General features: G+C 38.1%; 1 protein-coding gene across 4 annotated transcripts in view; it reads right to left on the reverse strand.

Moving 5' to 3' along the window:
- Positions 1-2,404: 2,404 nt before the first annotated feature.
- LOC137339956 (metal transporter CNNM2-like) overlaps positions 2,405-15,386 on the reverse strand; it is a 190,561-nt gene continuing 177,579 nt past the window's right edge. For all 4 annotated transcript variants that reach the window (XM_068002062.1, XM_068002061.1, XM_068002064.1 and 1 more), the window contains 2 exons: positions 9,977-10,155; positions 2,405-4,000 (listed from right to left, as the gene is read on the reverse strand). In XM_068002062.1, coding sequence (XP_067858163.1) covers positions 3,794-4,000; positions 9,977-10,155 — 386 coding nt within the window. In that variant the 3' untranslated portion in view covers positions 2,405-3,793. The remainder of the gene's footprint in view (positions 4,001-9,976; positions 10,156-15,386) is intronic.

The following is a 15,386-nucleotide window of genomic DNA, read 5'->3' on the forward strand; positions in this document are numbered from 1 at the left end:
GGAAAAAAAGAAAAAGGGAATGAACAGAAAAAGGAAACGACAGAAAGAGAAAACTTCTATTCATAATAGTGCCTCAACAGGTCTGTCAGAAACTTTTCAAACAAAGGATTACTTTGAAGTACAGTGATTGCAGTATAAATATCGGTGGTACTTTGTTTCCATAGTTAAGTACAAGATGTTCCCTATAACCTGAAATGTCTGCATGAATGAAATTGCATGCAGTTTACTGAAATGACTAACGAATACATAGCACATGTTTTGAAGCTCTGAAGTTTTTTCTAGTTTGTTACTAACTGAACTTAACAGTAAATACTATAATTGCCATGTAGGCTAACTTAACAGCTATTTGGCACACAGATGAATAACCAGTTTCATCTGTTTATTTGGCTGTTGGTTGAGAGGGGAACATTGGTCATGACACTGGTAGAACTTGTCTTCAATTAGTGCCACTACAACATGCAAATTAACATATCACCCAAACATCAGCATCTCAGACAATGCACCCTCAGTACTGTACTGAGATGTCAGCCTAGATTATATGCTCAAATCTTGGGGTGCTGGCTGAACCCACAATCTTACAATTCAGAAGTGGAAGTGCTACAAACTAAGCCAAACTGACAATTAAACATTTTAAATAGAGATGGTGACTGTGAAAGGGGCAGCTCATTTTGGAGGGAAGAATGGGAATTTAAAGAGGTTACTTTTGACTTTAAAAGTAAAATCAACAAATATAATTCAATGTAACCTTGTGCTTGGGTTTCTTGCTTAGTTTCATTATTTTTTGGTAACCTGGAGGTTGTGTGTTAAATACTGGTTTTAATACCCAATATGGATTGGAGGAACCAATACTGTGAATTGGATACTGAAAATTAATTGTAAAATAACAGGATTATTGCTAAATCTGAATCTTTTGTGACATAATAATTCATTTTTATGCCAAATTCTAAACTTACTATAATCCAGCTATAAATCACTAAACAGAATAGAATGAAATGGTCAATTTTATTTACAGCTTTGCAGACACACCAACTACACTGGTAAAGTACTATGCTGCTTTGACTCGTGCCAAAACCAAATCTCAAACATGAAGGAAATAATTGTGCAGGGACCTAATTTTCACACCTCATCCTTTCAAATTATTCAGCTATGACTTCAGTAAACTACAGTAAAGCAACACTCAGTTAGTGAAGTACTTAAATATTCATTTCTTTTAATAAAAAGCTACAATTAAGTTGTTTAACTGGAAAGATTTTGCAGTTTGCCTAATAGTTTAAAAAAAATTATCAGCTTAATGAATAAATTTTTATTAGAACTGGCACTTTTGAGTTACATAATATGTCAAACTCTGTGTTAACCTCCCAGAGGTTAACACACCAGCCTCTTAAAGAGCATACACTGTTTCTATGAATTGTCAGTGTTAATTTGCATTTTAGTAGAATATAATACAATTATAATTAAATATTGCTTAAGTGCATTGTACTAGTATACAATACAATTATAATTAAATATAGTTCAAATGCATTGTACTCGCATATAATACAATTATAATTAAATATTGCTCAAGTGCATTGTACTAGCATATAATACAATTATAATTAAATATTGGTCAAGTGCATTGTAATAGTATTTAATACAGTTATAATTAAATATTGCTCAAGTGCATTGTACTAGCATACAATACAACTATAATTAAATATTGCTCAAGTTAGGAAGAACACCATCTCGGAGGGCCCAGGGTTTAAATTCAGTACAGAATGATTAGATGAATCTCCCTTTCTGCAGTACCTAGAATGGTCCCAAGTGAAATGAGTTGGGGCAATTCATGCCCCTAGTGAGCAGGAATGGACAACACAAGGGGCCAATAATTTATATTAGTACTCTGAGGTGCATACAGTGGGCCAGTGTGGGAAATAGATCCCACGCTGGTTCAAAATGGAGCGTACTCTTCTAAAGTTGAAAATAAGGCACGATACCTAATCTATGCTATACTTGACATAGGGTGAAAAAGTGGAAAGAACGTTCCGTTCCCTACCAACAACATCCCTTGCATCGACTGTAAACAGATAAAGTATCTATATGAAACAGTGTTTCATAGAACATGCAGAAAGGTTTCTTTTAGACATATGGAAATTTCCCATTAGAAGATGTTAATGAAAGCCATTGGTACGGAGTTAAATTCCTGGTACAATGTTACTAGACAGGTTAAATCCCTTTCTACAGCATTCCTGTAACCCCACTGTAAGTAACACAGAGAAGATTTAAGGTAAATGTATGTGTGAATCTTTGAAGAGGTCTACTGTTGTTACTGGATTTACGGAGGAAGTGTCAATGTTCCCCTCTGTTTATTTTCTGTTCTAGATGCAAAACTGCTCATTTTCAAGCATGTCCTGATAATAAATCAGTGTCCATTTAATTATGAATCATTTCTTTATTAAAGTTATTCACTTTTGAAGTATAAAATGAAAAGTTCCATTAACCAACTCCAGGCCACAAGTTAGTCTTTTAACATTTCCATAATTAGCCCCATTAATGATTTTACCAGTTTATAACTGCCTAAAGGAAACAAAGATAGGAAGAGTGAAGAGGCACTCAATACCAAGAATATAACCGAAATTCATACCAAGGAAATAATACAATGGAAAAAAATGGAATGAAATGCCATTTAGAATAAAACCATTTTAACCAAAAATGGAATGATAGAATAAGAATAAACAAAACACTCAATTAAATCACAAAATATACAAATAAATCATATACAAAATAAATAGAAGTGTCTGTAAATCTACAAAGTCTTTACCATTGTTAATTATAAATGTCATTTAACTGACAATCTTATGAAACTTACACTTCATCCATAGATTTTTTGTGCTTAATATATACACAGTTATGAATACTGTATTCAGAATACTTCACCTTAGAGTCAGTTTTGTACAATATAATACAAACTGCAATTTACTTGCAAAGTTGGTTGATTAAACAATATGTAGTGATAGTCAGTTCTGCCATAAGAACACTTTTACAATTACAGCTGTGTTTCTCAATTGCGAAAAACCCTTTTTTACATTCTTCCATTTGTGGATTTGGCATACTTAACTGCTATGTAAATGTAACTATTTCTTCCAAAGGAGTTCTATAGTCCCTATATATAGGAGTGTTATTCACAGTTTGCATACAAGTGTTGAAATCAATTATGTCAATGATGTTTTGTGCAAATGTTGAATCGAGTTTCCATATTCAAGTTACAATTTAAATGCCCAGCAACCCCAACTCTTTTGGGATAAAATATGCAACTACATCCCAAATGCAACGGGAGTTTAAAATGTCAAACACCTACTAAGTTAAGCTGGAGAAATGGACGCATTTTCAAAATTTAGAAAATTCACCTTCAATGACCATCTTAAATCACATACCATAATTTAAAAAAAAAGTTTTACAGTCTCACAGTTAATTTCAGTAGGTCTTCATTAAAAAAATACACATTTCTCTTCTCAGCCATAATGTAGCTATATACTTTTTTCCAACATTTTACCATTCTCCTTTTGTGCAAGGAAAACAAAAAAACACACAAAAATAAAGGATAACAAGCCACTAGTGTACAGAGGATCTGTCTGAATCTTGGCAGTTGTTTCATGTTCAACTCACCCACCTCTGTCATTCTTCCTTCATCTTCTTGTGCCAAGGCACATCTCTTTGGTCTCATGACAGTGGACATATGTGCTTGCATGTGTGCATGCGTACAGAATACAGGAGTAGTTCTCTGAAAAATGAGCGAGGGAGTAGTCCTGCAGGTATTCTATATTGTGCCTTCATTGTGCATGCTATGATTCGACTTATGAGTCACGCAGTTCTGTTCATTTAGTAGGTTTGCTGTTTCATCGGGTAGGTGATCATGCAGCTCATTTAAAGTCAATTCAATCTTAGTGTTTTCACTATCTGATGACTGTGGTGTTTTATCCATTATGGATGCCATCAGGGCGTTCTGATAATGCTGTCTTGTAATCTACAAAGTGAAAAAAAACGTCAAATCAGTCTGAATATATTTCTAAATATATACAATTCATTTAGATTTTTAAGGATACACAACTTGCTACTTCGGATATTTCACTAGTTAACAGAGAAAAATATTATTCCTGTCCATCAAGACTAGATTTAAAACAAAATACACGAGATGAAAAGACAAGCGTTCATTGCTGCACTATCTTATCCTTCATTTAAAATAAAAACATTCTATATCTAATGAAAGTTAGATACTGTATGTGGGAGTATTATTTATGTTACTTTTATAAAAATGTAACCAATTTCAACATTCCTAAAGTCATCAAGTGAATCCTTTGAGAAAGTTGCATGTGCGTAAACAGACAGTAACAATTTCATTTATAAACAGTGAATTAGGGAAAAATCACATGCACATTTAAATAACACAGTGAACCATTATAATGTAGCTAGAGTTGAGGCATTTATTCCTTGCATAGGGATATTACCATTTTTTTTCAAACACACAAAGGAATATTAAAAAAGGTGATCGCAAGCTGCATTCTGGTTAGATATTTTAAGCGGAGGTAAAAGTACTGATTTTCAAAACACATTTCTGGTTTTGACCAAAATTACAACCAGTACAAGTGCCATCACTTCATAAATCTATCTTGGCAACTAAAAGTTTAACCATAAAACTGTTCAAATTTAGTTGCAACATTCTTGATTTCCTATTTAAAAGTTGCTTAAGTCATAATTTAGAAAAAAACTACTAATGGGTGTTGAAAAAAAGATATTAATCAAACCAGCCATTTAGTCCTCAAACTGTCTGAAAAGAATTTTAAAAAACCATTTGCCATGGCACTTTATTTTCTGCGAAACCAAATCCCCCAAAATTGTGTTGTCCTGCTCAGAGTTCAGAATAAATCTAAAACGTGTAAGCTGTAATTCGTTAAAAATAAATTACATACATATATGCTGAAGGCACTAACATGGACAATGTGACACTGCTGATGAAGTGCATTTTTGACTGAATAGGTTAGGTTAGGAAAAAGACAGATTTGCAGGCCCATGCCTCCAAGCTACTCAATTTCTTCCCCTTTCTTTTCTGTTCTTTGTAACTCCTCTGGTGTTTCAAAACCATGCTCATGATTTTCCTTATTCTGAATAGAAAAAAAAGGATAGAATGTGGGCATGGTTCAGTTCTTTAAAATGCATGAATAGCATGAAGTTAAGCAGGCTATTTAATCTAAACTCTGATCACAGGACTGGAGGACATGATCAAAAAAAATAATATGCCTCAAACTAGACTAAGGAAATATAAATGTCAAAAATAGTAAGTTTGTGCAAGAGACTTCAGATTCAGTGGCATGTCAATTAATTCCTGTAAAAGATGATATATAAATAGGATTATGAAAGGATTTGAGTGGTACAAGAACTATAGACAAAAATTATCAAATATTCTTGTTCTGATCATAGGACTATCATCTGTGGAATACAACAGGCCATGCTGAATAATATATTCATGTTCTGATTTTTGTTTTCTCGATGGCCTGCACCATCAGGTTGGGCATCAGAGTCTTTTTTACTTGCACGTGTTACCTCCCTGAGAAGATTAAAAGAGGGGTCACTACAATACAAACTGTACATGGTCCAGCTGGAAGCAATGGATTGATTGGCTAAATGATGGTTTCTCAATCATACTTGCTCATATTGGGTTGTTTTGGACTCGGTTCTTCTAGATCTGATTCTCTTAGTTGCGCCATTTCCTATTATTTGATTGTATTTTTTGCTCTTTGATCCTTTCAGACTCTAATCCCCTGCCTCAGTAACTTTTACACTTCCCATTTTGATCTACATCTGTTCTGATTCCTGTAAAGAGATACAGCCTCTTTTCTACCTAATTGGTTGAGAATTTCAACTTCATGCAACTAAATACTGAAGGCACAGAGGCACTCAGAACAAGTTCCGTACATTGGAAAACTGCACGCAAAATGGTATCTACAACTTCATCCTGGAGGAATGGCATCTATCCTTTTAGCTCTGCATGAAATATGTAAATAATAGGCCAGTCAAGACAGTACAGAGGATTATTAACAGACACATGTGTCTGGATAAATAGGCATGAAGCACACCTAGTTGCTAGAAACAATTAATACCCATCACCAGGCTATTAATCAATTACATAATCTAAATCACAATAGCCCTAACATAAACAGCACTTGTTAAAGACTACAAGTGACAATCAGCAAGCTTTTGTGTATGTGTCATGGAGCTTGCTGTCCATTGATTTGACAAGGCTGTCCTCTCTCCTCTGTCTTGTTCGTGTGTTACATTGAACCCTTTGCCGAGTCTCTCAGAAAGGATGCGGGCATAAGAAGGGTGACGATCCCAGGCACAGGAGGCACTCAAGTCAAGGCCTCCCTGTATATGGATGACGTCGCAGTCTTCTGCTCGGATCAGCTGTCAGTCCGCAGGTTGATGAGCATCTGCGATCAGTTTGAACTAGCCTTGGGGGCCAGAGTAAATTGCAGAAAAGCGAGGCCATGTTCTTAGGGAATCGGACTGACTGATCCTATGTCCCCCTTCACCATCAGGTCAAGTTACCTGAAGGTGCCAGGCATCTGGTTCAGAGGGGCTGGGGCCTGCGTCAAGAACTGGGAAGGGCGTATTGCTAAAATGAAGCAGAAACTGGAACTGTGGGATCAACGATCCCTCTCGATCGTGGGTAAGAACCTGGTCATCAGGTGCGAGTGTTGGTGTACGTGGCGCAGGTCTGGCCCATACCTCGCTCCTGTTCTGCAACAGTCACCCGAGCCATTTTCCACTTCGTCTGGAGATCAAAAATGGACATTGTCCACAGGGACACGATGTACAAATCTCCAGAGAAAGGGGGGAAAAAACGTACCAAACATTTCCCTCATTCTGATGGCCACCTTTGTGTGCGGCTGCATCAAGCTGTGCATAGACCCTCGGTACGCAAACACCAAGCGTCACTATGTGCTGAGGTTCTATCCGTCCCTGGTGTTGCGAAGGATGGGTTGGGCCACAATGCCGTGGAACATTCCATCCAGTTGGACTGTTCTGCCCTACCTATCTCTCAAAGAAAAGTTTGTGCGGGAAAACACCTATGACCACAAGTCGATCGGGCAGTGGTCCACACGTAACGTCCTTGAGACCCTGCGGGAAAAGGAGATGGTGGATCCTTTCTGATGGTTCCCCGGGCAGACTGTCAAAGTCATTTGGCAGAATGCCTCATCGCCAGAACTTTCAAACAAGACGTAGTTTGGCTGGTGGTGAGAAGGGCCCTTCCCGTCAGATCCTTCATGCACACTGGACATCTCAGTGCCACCGCACACTATCCCCGAGGAGGCTGCAGTGGGGATGAGATCATCACCCATCTCCTTCTGGAATGTGCCTTTGCAAAGAAGGTCTGGAGAGAGATGCAGTGGTATTTGTCCAGGTTCGTCCCGAGCAGCTCCATAAAACAGGACTCTGTGCTCTACGGACTGTTCCCTGGGACGCACACCGAGACAAACATCAACTGCTGCTGGAAAACCATCAATTCGGTGAAAGATGCCCTTTGGTCTGCACAAAACTTGCTGATCTTCCAGTGCAAGGAGCTGTCCACGACCGAGTGTTGCAGACTGGCACATTCCAAGGTCCAGGGCTATGTGCTGAGGGACACACTGAAGCTTGGTGCAGCTGCCACACAGGCCTAATGGGAAAAGGCCACAGTTTAGGGCCCTCCCACCATTGTACACCGAGGGAGTTGAATCAGAGTAAAACCTCCTCGGGATGAATGTGTAATGACAATAATAAATGTAATGTAACTGTAATCTTTACTGACTGTAAGTGCAATGAGGCCACCTTAGAGTGTCATGAACTGTATTTATCATGTATGATTTGTAATGGTATTGTTTGAATCATGATATTTGAATTGAACTGTATGTACCTTGCACATTGTATGACCTCTACTGTATTGTTTTGAATTGTGATATTTGGATTGTACTGTAAGTACCATTACAAATTTTATGAATAAAGTGTATTTTTGAAATTTTTAAAAAAAGCTCTTCTCAGAGACTGACTTCTCAAAAGGCATGATATATTTCAAAGGATTTTGTGCATACAAGAATGTGGAAACTTTTGATGTAGCAGTTAATTACTTAACCACAAGCATGGAGGCAAGATGCAACTCCACAGGCATGAAAGTCTACCTAATTTAGATAAAGACTGTATTCGGTCGGGATCAGGCAGCTACTCCTCTTCCATTTTTTTTCAGAAAGCTCTGCAAAGAATGACAATCAAAGGAATAATTGACAGGCTCATCTGTTTAACCTTCTCATGAACTGGCTCAAAGCTGCTTTGTTATTTGAACTGACTTCAGCAACTCACTGTTACTGTTTTGTAAATCATTGGGCTGGATTTTGCTGTAAAAATAACGATGAGGCTAACAGCGCTCACCGTTATTTATATCCAAATCGGTCAGCAACTGCCGGCGACTGCAAGTGCGCAGTTAAAACGCGGAAATCTGAGACACCCTGCTCCTCCAAAAGCTGCGTGAAAATGGCATCTCACTGTCTGATTCACCATTCAAATGTATTGAACGGCGTGAAGTTCCTGTACTTACCTCATAGAAACGGACTAAATTCGCCAAAAAAGTGGGATGTCTTCATTACTGCCAAACAACCTCTCAGGCACTGAAAATTAACTTTTACAAGGGTGGAGTCTCATTCCTTCAGCTTTTAATTATTGTCGGACATTTTTTTTAAAATTAAATAATTTTTAAAAAAACTTTTTGTCTCTTTTATCTCTGTCTCTTAATCCACTCTTTCTTTCCCTCTCTTTATTTAGCTTTCTGTTCCTGATTTGACATTGAATTTACTATTCTAACTTACACTTCCTGGTTCAGGCTCGGCACTGCTCATTAATGATTCTTCAATCTGTTTGGTTAAGGAGATACACAGCTGCTTGCCCTGTTCAAACAGGTCCCAGGTTGCCTGTAGAGGGCGCCGCGCCATTTGGCTGTCCCGTTGACTGCAACTTTCCGTGCAAAAACCCATAGAAAGACTATGGGCAAGTGCAAGTCTAACGAACAGCTGGCGCCGTTTGTTCGCTCACCGCTCACAGTAAAATCCAACCCATTACCTGTGAATAAACCTGTAGTTTAATTTGCTTCTGGTGTGACTGCTATCAATCTTCCTCTGAAGTGACGTGGGTGTATAATCCAGATATAATGAATGGGTCTGATTTTCACCCAAATCTATAGGAAATGTGGACTTGACAACGGGAGCAAGTTTTCGTGTTGGGCATGAAAAAAATTATATGGGAAAACCTGAATCCTAACAAATGGTACAAATTAACACCCATTTTTAAGCTTGCCACAAGAACAGCTTTTCAACATTCTGTTCAAACTGCATCATTAAATCTAGGGTAAGACACAAACCACTATTCAGACCCCATTACATTCTTCCAACTTCTACGTAATCTAAAAATAACTGATTTCAATTAAATTAATTTCTCAAGTTTCCAAAATTGCATTTTCATTGGCTAACAATTTTAAAGCTTCTGGGCTATTTCTTCTGCATGTCCTGCAGGCTTATTTAATTAAAAATAAGCCTGCAGGACATCTAATTTAAGATTATAACAAAGATACGGCTTCATAGGTCCAGACACAACATTGGTATCTAAAAAAGGATGTTGGTTCTGATCAACTAAAGGAGACATCAAGCTTGACAGACTGGAATGTGACACTCTCAGAAACAAATCAGCTAAAGCTTCAAATTCAATTTAGTAAGCAACCACTTTATTATCATAACATCATGTTATGATTTTAACTGAAGCTACTTATTTGGGGAAGGTACTATATATTTCTGCAAAAACAGAACGAGAACAGTGGGATCATCTACCTTTAGACTGTTTTCTGTTACTGTGTATCTCACATATATTCATATTCCATAAGAGAAAACAGGATTTTAAAAGGCATAATCGCATATAACCGTACCTTTACAAACTGTAAGTCAGTCAGAGCACGCACTGAATAGTCTGGAACATACACTTGAAGCAAAGAATTTAGCTGACTGTTGTTGCTCCCCATCTGCGATGCTATTGAATCAATCCGATCACCCCGATTCAAAGAATCTGAATGATTTAAGCCACACGTTCGAGGTGGAGATCGATTATCTAAGCAGAGAGAAAAAAAAATGCTGGAAAGTTGAAACAGGCTATCATTTGGACATGTACAATTATTCAATTTCTGTTCTGTATGCACAAGCAATCATTTTCTATCACTATTAATTCATAATAAGAAAGTGTTTGATTAATCTTCCTCCAAAGCGAAGTCCTCTCCACCTCCCTCTCCTCCTTTAAGACACTCCTTAAAACCTCTCTCTTTGACCAAGCTTTTGGTCACCTGTCCTAACATCTCCTCTTTGGCTCCGTCTCAAATTTTGTCTGATTACACTCCTGTGAAGTGCCTTGGAGCGTTTTACTACTTTAAAGGTGTTATATAAATGCAAGTTGTTGTTGTCAAGAAGAAAGTTTTCCAATGAATTAGAAAGTTATGATGGGCCCTTTTGCTCAAGTTTGAGCAGGGTTCACTTTCTGAAAATTGTACATTTGCAGACAACGCAAGTGTTATACGTGCCACTGGAGAAGGTCGGTGTTGTACAATTCAGATCTCAAAACCAGGTCAAAGCCGAATTAACTAAAGATCTCCCCAAGCCGGATTTCAGTCACCAGTAGTGAAAACAGAACATCTTTGACTGCATTTAAGTATTAATCACTGTGCAAGATCTGAACCCCCGCTTTAAAAAGGCAGGTTACACAAATTGCAAAAACTTATACAATGTCTGCAAAATGAAAACCCAGTAAAAATACACTTTTTTTTGCATAAAAACAATTATACAGACAAAACCAATCATAACTACTGTTTATGGCATGAGAAAAATTATGGGATAGCTCAAAAACAGGTCTCATACAAAGATGCAGTAAGGCCACCTGACCAATTCAGCCGCACATGGTTTGATGCTCTGAAAGGCACAGTGCTCCCATACGCTTCTCCCACAATGGAGGATTGTGTATTTATTAGTAAATGCAGGTTGAAAAAACAAGGAAGATTGCTGAATTAACTATTGCCTGCTAAAGAAAGCTCTTTAAAGAGTTTTAAAGGGTTAGGTTTTCAGAGACATCTATCCGCACTATAAGTGCCTCTATTACATCATTAAATAAAAGTCCTGTTCGCAGAGCATTATTTTATGGAAGAACTGATTTACATTTAATTCAGTTTCTGCTTCCTTCCCATTGTATAAGTCTGGTTCACAAAACAGAACTTTCCGGCCATTCACTAATGATGCTTAATGCTACTCCATAGTGGACAAAGGAGCAATTTTCTCCTGCCTATTTTGTCCTCCCCGCCCCCAACATGACCTGCATTATAAATGCAAAGCACTTCTTCTAGGTGTGTTAGGACCAATGAAACTCACCAATTTGGGTAATAGATGAAATATCATAGTATTCAAAGCCAGGCCCCTCAATAGGGACACAGTGGTCTATTGTATTATCTAATGGGCTGCTTTTGTTCACTGAACTTCAAAGACTCATCACCAGCAGAGTGGGGAACGTTTGGGTAGGCTTAGTTCCTGAAGCCTGCTCCCAAAAATTTAGCAAACCTTTTGAACAGCATCTTTTTGAATTTCTTTAAATACCAGAATAAAAATTTCTAGAGGCAGCTGCATGTCACCAAGTCAGTGTATATTCCTGATATAGGCCTAACAATTCCACAAGAACATGACCAGTACTTGTGTAACATTTTCTATTCCAAAATAGAAGTATTAAACAGTTGCATAATCTGGAGGCAAGTAGGCAAAGTGGAAGAGCCCAACAGCACAAACAAGTGAGCATTAGACATATGAAAAGGCTTGACAGTCAGGTCGTTCACACTTACGTGCTTTAGCAAGATAGCTTTTTAAAAAAAAAATCAGAACCCAGCTGCATTAGAAGACAAAGCACTATTGTGGAAAACTGGTGGAAATTAAACTCTTCCTAACTCTCACTCATAAGCTTTGACCAGAGGAAGAATTTATACCTCAATAGCAGTTTATTCCTGCCACTTAGTGGCACTATGCACAAACTACATCATTCTGTAAAATAATTTTACCACATAAATTTGAAAGGGATAAGGTAGCAAAGAAAAAAAACTTTGTAAAGAAATAAAAGGTAATAAAATAAAAGGAGGAACAGAGATGAGACAGGGAATAAAGGTTTTAAGACTACGAGCAAGTCAGAAGGAAAATGAAATCATATAGACCAAGATCGAATGTTGGTCACGCAGCCTCGATTCCTCATATTGCTGATCTCAATCTTAAGACACATAATTGTGGGGGGGAAGAAAACAGAGAAGGTTAGTTATCCCAGGTCGTTACCATGCACTTCTAAGCAACCAGGTCGTAGGAACACTGGCAGAGCCGTGAGTTCCACCCCCTCTCCGCTCCTTTAAAATCCTTGTTACCTACCATCCTCCCAAGCCTCACCCCAAGTTTCTCACCAAAATATCCTCCCTCAGCCTTTGCACTGAGTGATTCCTCACCTTCTGTGATTTCAATCTCCATCTCAACTCACCTTGCCGTCTCACCTCTTGTCCTCCTGTCATCCCTCAACCTTTCCTCCCATAATAACTCCTCCACATACTCATGGCCACCCTGTCGACCTTGCCTCTCTACTCCCATCGTCTCGATCACAGACAAGGCTATCTCTAATCACTTCCTTGTATCCCTCACTACTCGCATCCCCCTACCCCTTTCCAATTCCACTTATCTGCATCTGCTCACTTCCTCACCTCCACCATTGATCCCCTTGTCCCTAGTAAAACCCTTACTCTCTCCAATCCTAATTGTTCCCCCTCGTATGGACGCCATCTTTGCTTCAAGTCCAAGGAGCGCAGATTTTAGCATCTCTAGTGCACAACTGCTTTGCCATTCATCGTCAGATCTGGCTCACCCACATCAAGCATAGTGGGTCTTCCATTCCTCTGCCAAAATCCTCAATACTCCAGGATCATCCGAGAGAGTAAAGATAACCCCCGGCTTCTTTTCTCCATTATTAATAGCACAAAACAGGGAAGGAAGCTGTCATCTTCTATGCTTTTTATGGGTTAGTGCCACATTTTGTGGTACATTCACCACTGAGCCAGAGAAACCCATCCATAATGTTCATAGAAAATCTTCAATAGAATTTATTTAATTTTACACACCAGTTTAAAGATGTCCTTTTCTCCAAATATCCTAGATATCTACAGGCAGTTTCTGGAGAAGGACGTTTTAAAAACATTTTTTAAAAAATCTTCTGGAGATGTTATGAACCAGTTGTATTTTCATTAAATAACTACAGTAGCCAGAACAGACACAATGGGTCAAATGCTTCCTCTGTGCTGTAAAATGTTATTTTAGGGTTTTAGATTGAGATGTCACAATGACAACTAAACATAAAAAGGTTTCCAAATCTGTTGTAAACAAAAGGAAAAGGTGTCCTGTTGTTTCTGAATCAACTGTTAACACTGTTAAGTCACAGCAATTTGCACAACTGGATCATACTATGACAACAGGGAAAGTTTTTTTTATGCTTCGGGTGCTGTATTTAAGCTCTGAATTCTTGCAGGATGAAGTATGAAGTGCTTGCTGACGCCGCATGAGATTTTGTTTAGTGTCACATGACATTTTTCACATGACATTATATGACCTCACACACAAATGACCATAGAATCTTCATTCTTTATCCATTCATCAAGTCCCAGTTTGTCATGATTACATTCACTAAATTACTTGGGGAAGTGGGGTGACCTTTATCCCATTACATTGTTCGCCCATTAGAAAACAATCAGTAATGATTTTCAAATAACTGTTTTCAATCCTTATATGGGCCATTGTGAAATATGTTCAATGCTTAAACCCTAACAGTCACTTCCTTTTCACTGTGTGCTAACTGATCAATTAAAATGATCCCTATAGCCAAATCCACAACAAGGATTGAACCAATGATTTAACTTATTGATTTGATAATATATCACATCTTCTGATGTCACCAAACATTGCACATTATATCTTTTAATGTAACTACACATTTCACATTACATCTGTTTGAGTTAAGAACACACTATGGATTGAGTTGTTAATAGCGTGAGTTGGGAACAAGTGTAAGAATAGTCATTCCAAATCTGAAATTTGGCTAGAGTGGGAATTTAGAGCAGGGCGACAGGAGGAGCAGAGTAGTTTAACTGAAATTCAAGTAGATAAAGAATATAAACTTAAAATTTAATTAACATTCATAGTAAGAACAACAGCATAGGCAAGGACATCTATGTGTGGGTCATGTACGATGTAGAAGTTTCAAGAAGCAGATGCTGACTCGGACAAACACATCTGCAAGAAGTGTCTCCAACTCAAATTACTTTAGCTCAATATTTCAGAACTTGAGGCAGAGTTGGAGACAATCTGAAACATCAGGGAGTGGGGAGGTTTCTGGAGCAAGAGTTTCAGAGGGTAGTTACCCTGTTGAGTTGACAGTTGTAGAGGAAGGAGTGGTGAATATCCACTACAAGATGATAATCTTGGGGACGTTGGTTGGGAAGTAGGAGACAGAGGGTAGAGATAAAGGGAACATACTCTGATTGCCACGACGTGACAAGTGGTGTTTCCCAGGGATCTGTACTGGGATCGCAGCTTTTTACCATATATATTAATGACCTGGATGTAGGAATAGAGTTGTATATCCAAGTTTGCAGATAACACCATGTTAGGAGAAACAGTAAGTTGTGTAGATGCGAGCAGGAAGTTACAAAAAAAAAGACAGACTAGGTGAATGGGCAAAACCAAGGCAGATGGAGTTCAATGTGGGGAAGTATGAGGTCATTCAGTTTGGATCCCAGAAAAACAAATCGAAATATTTTCTTAAAGGTGAGAGACTAGGAGCAGTGGAGGATATAGGTGTCTATGTACACAAATCACTAAAAACTAGTGCATAAATACAAAAAGTGATCAAAAAGATAAAAGGCCTTTATCTCAAGTGGGTTGGAATACAAAAAATGAGGAAATGATGCTTCCGTTAAAGCCTTGGTCAGACCCCATCTGAGTACTGCGTTTAGTTTTGGGCACCGAACTTCAGGAACGATATATTGGAGGGGGCATACTGCAAATTCACCTGAATGATACCAGGGCTTAAAGGGTTAAATTATGAGGACAGGTTGCATAAACTTGATTTGTATTCCCTTGAGTTTAGATAGTCGAGGTCTTTAAAATCATAAAGGTATTCGATAGGGTCGATACAGAAAAACTATTTCCTCAGATGGGGGAATGAAGAACAAGGGAAGGACGTGAATTTATAAAGCACATTTCACGATTCAGTACGCCCAAAGCGCTTTA

This window comes from Heptranchias perlo, chromosome 21, assembly GCF_035084215.1.
Source record: "Heptranchias perlo isolate sHepPer1 chromosome 21, sHepPer1.hap1, whole genome shotgun sequence".
Lineage (NCBI taxonomy): Eukaryota > Metazoa > Chordata > Chondrichthyes > Hexanchiformes > Hexanchidae > Heptranchias > Heptranchias perlo.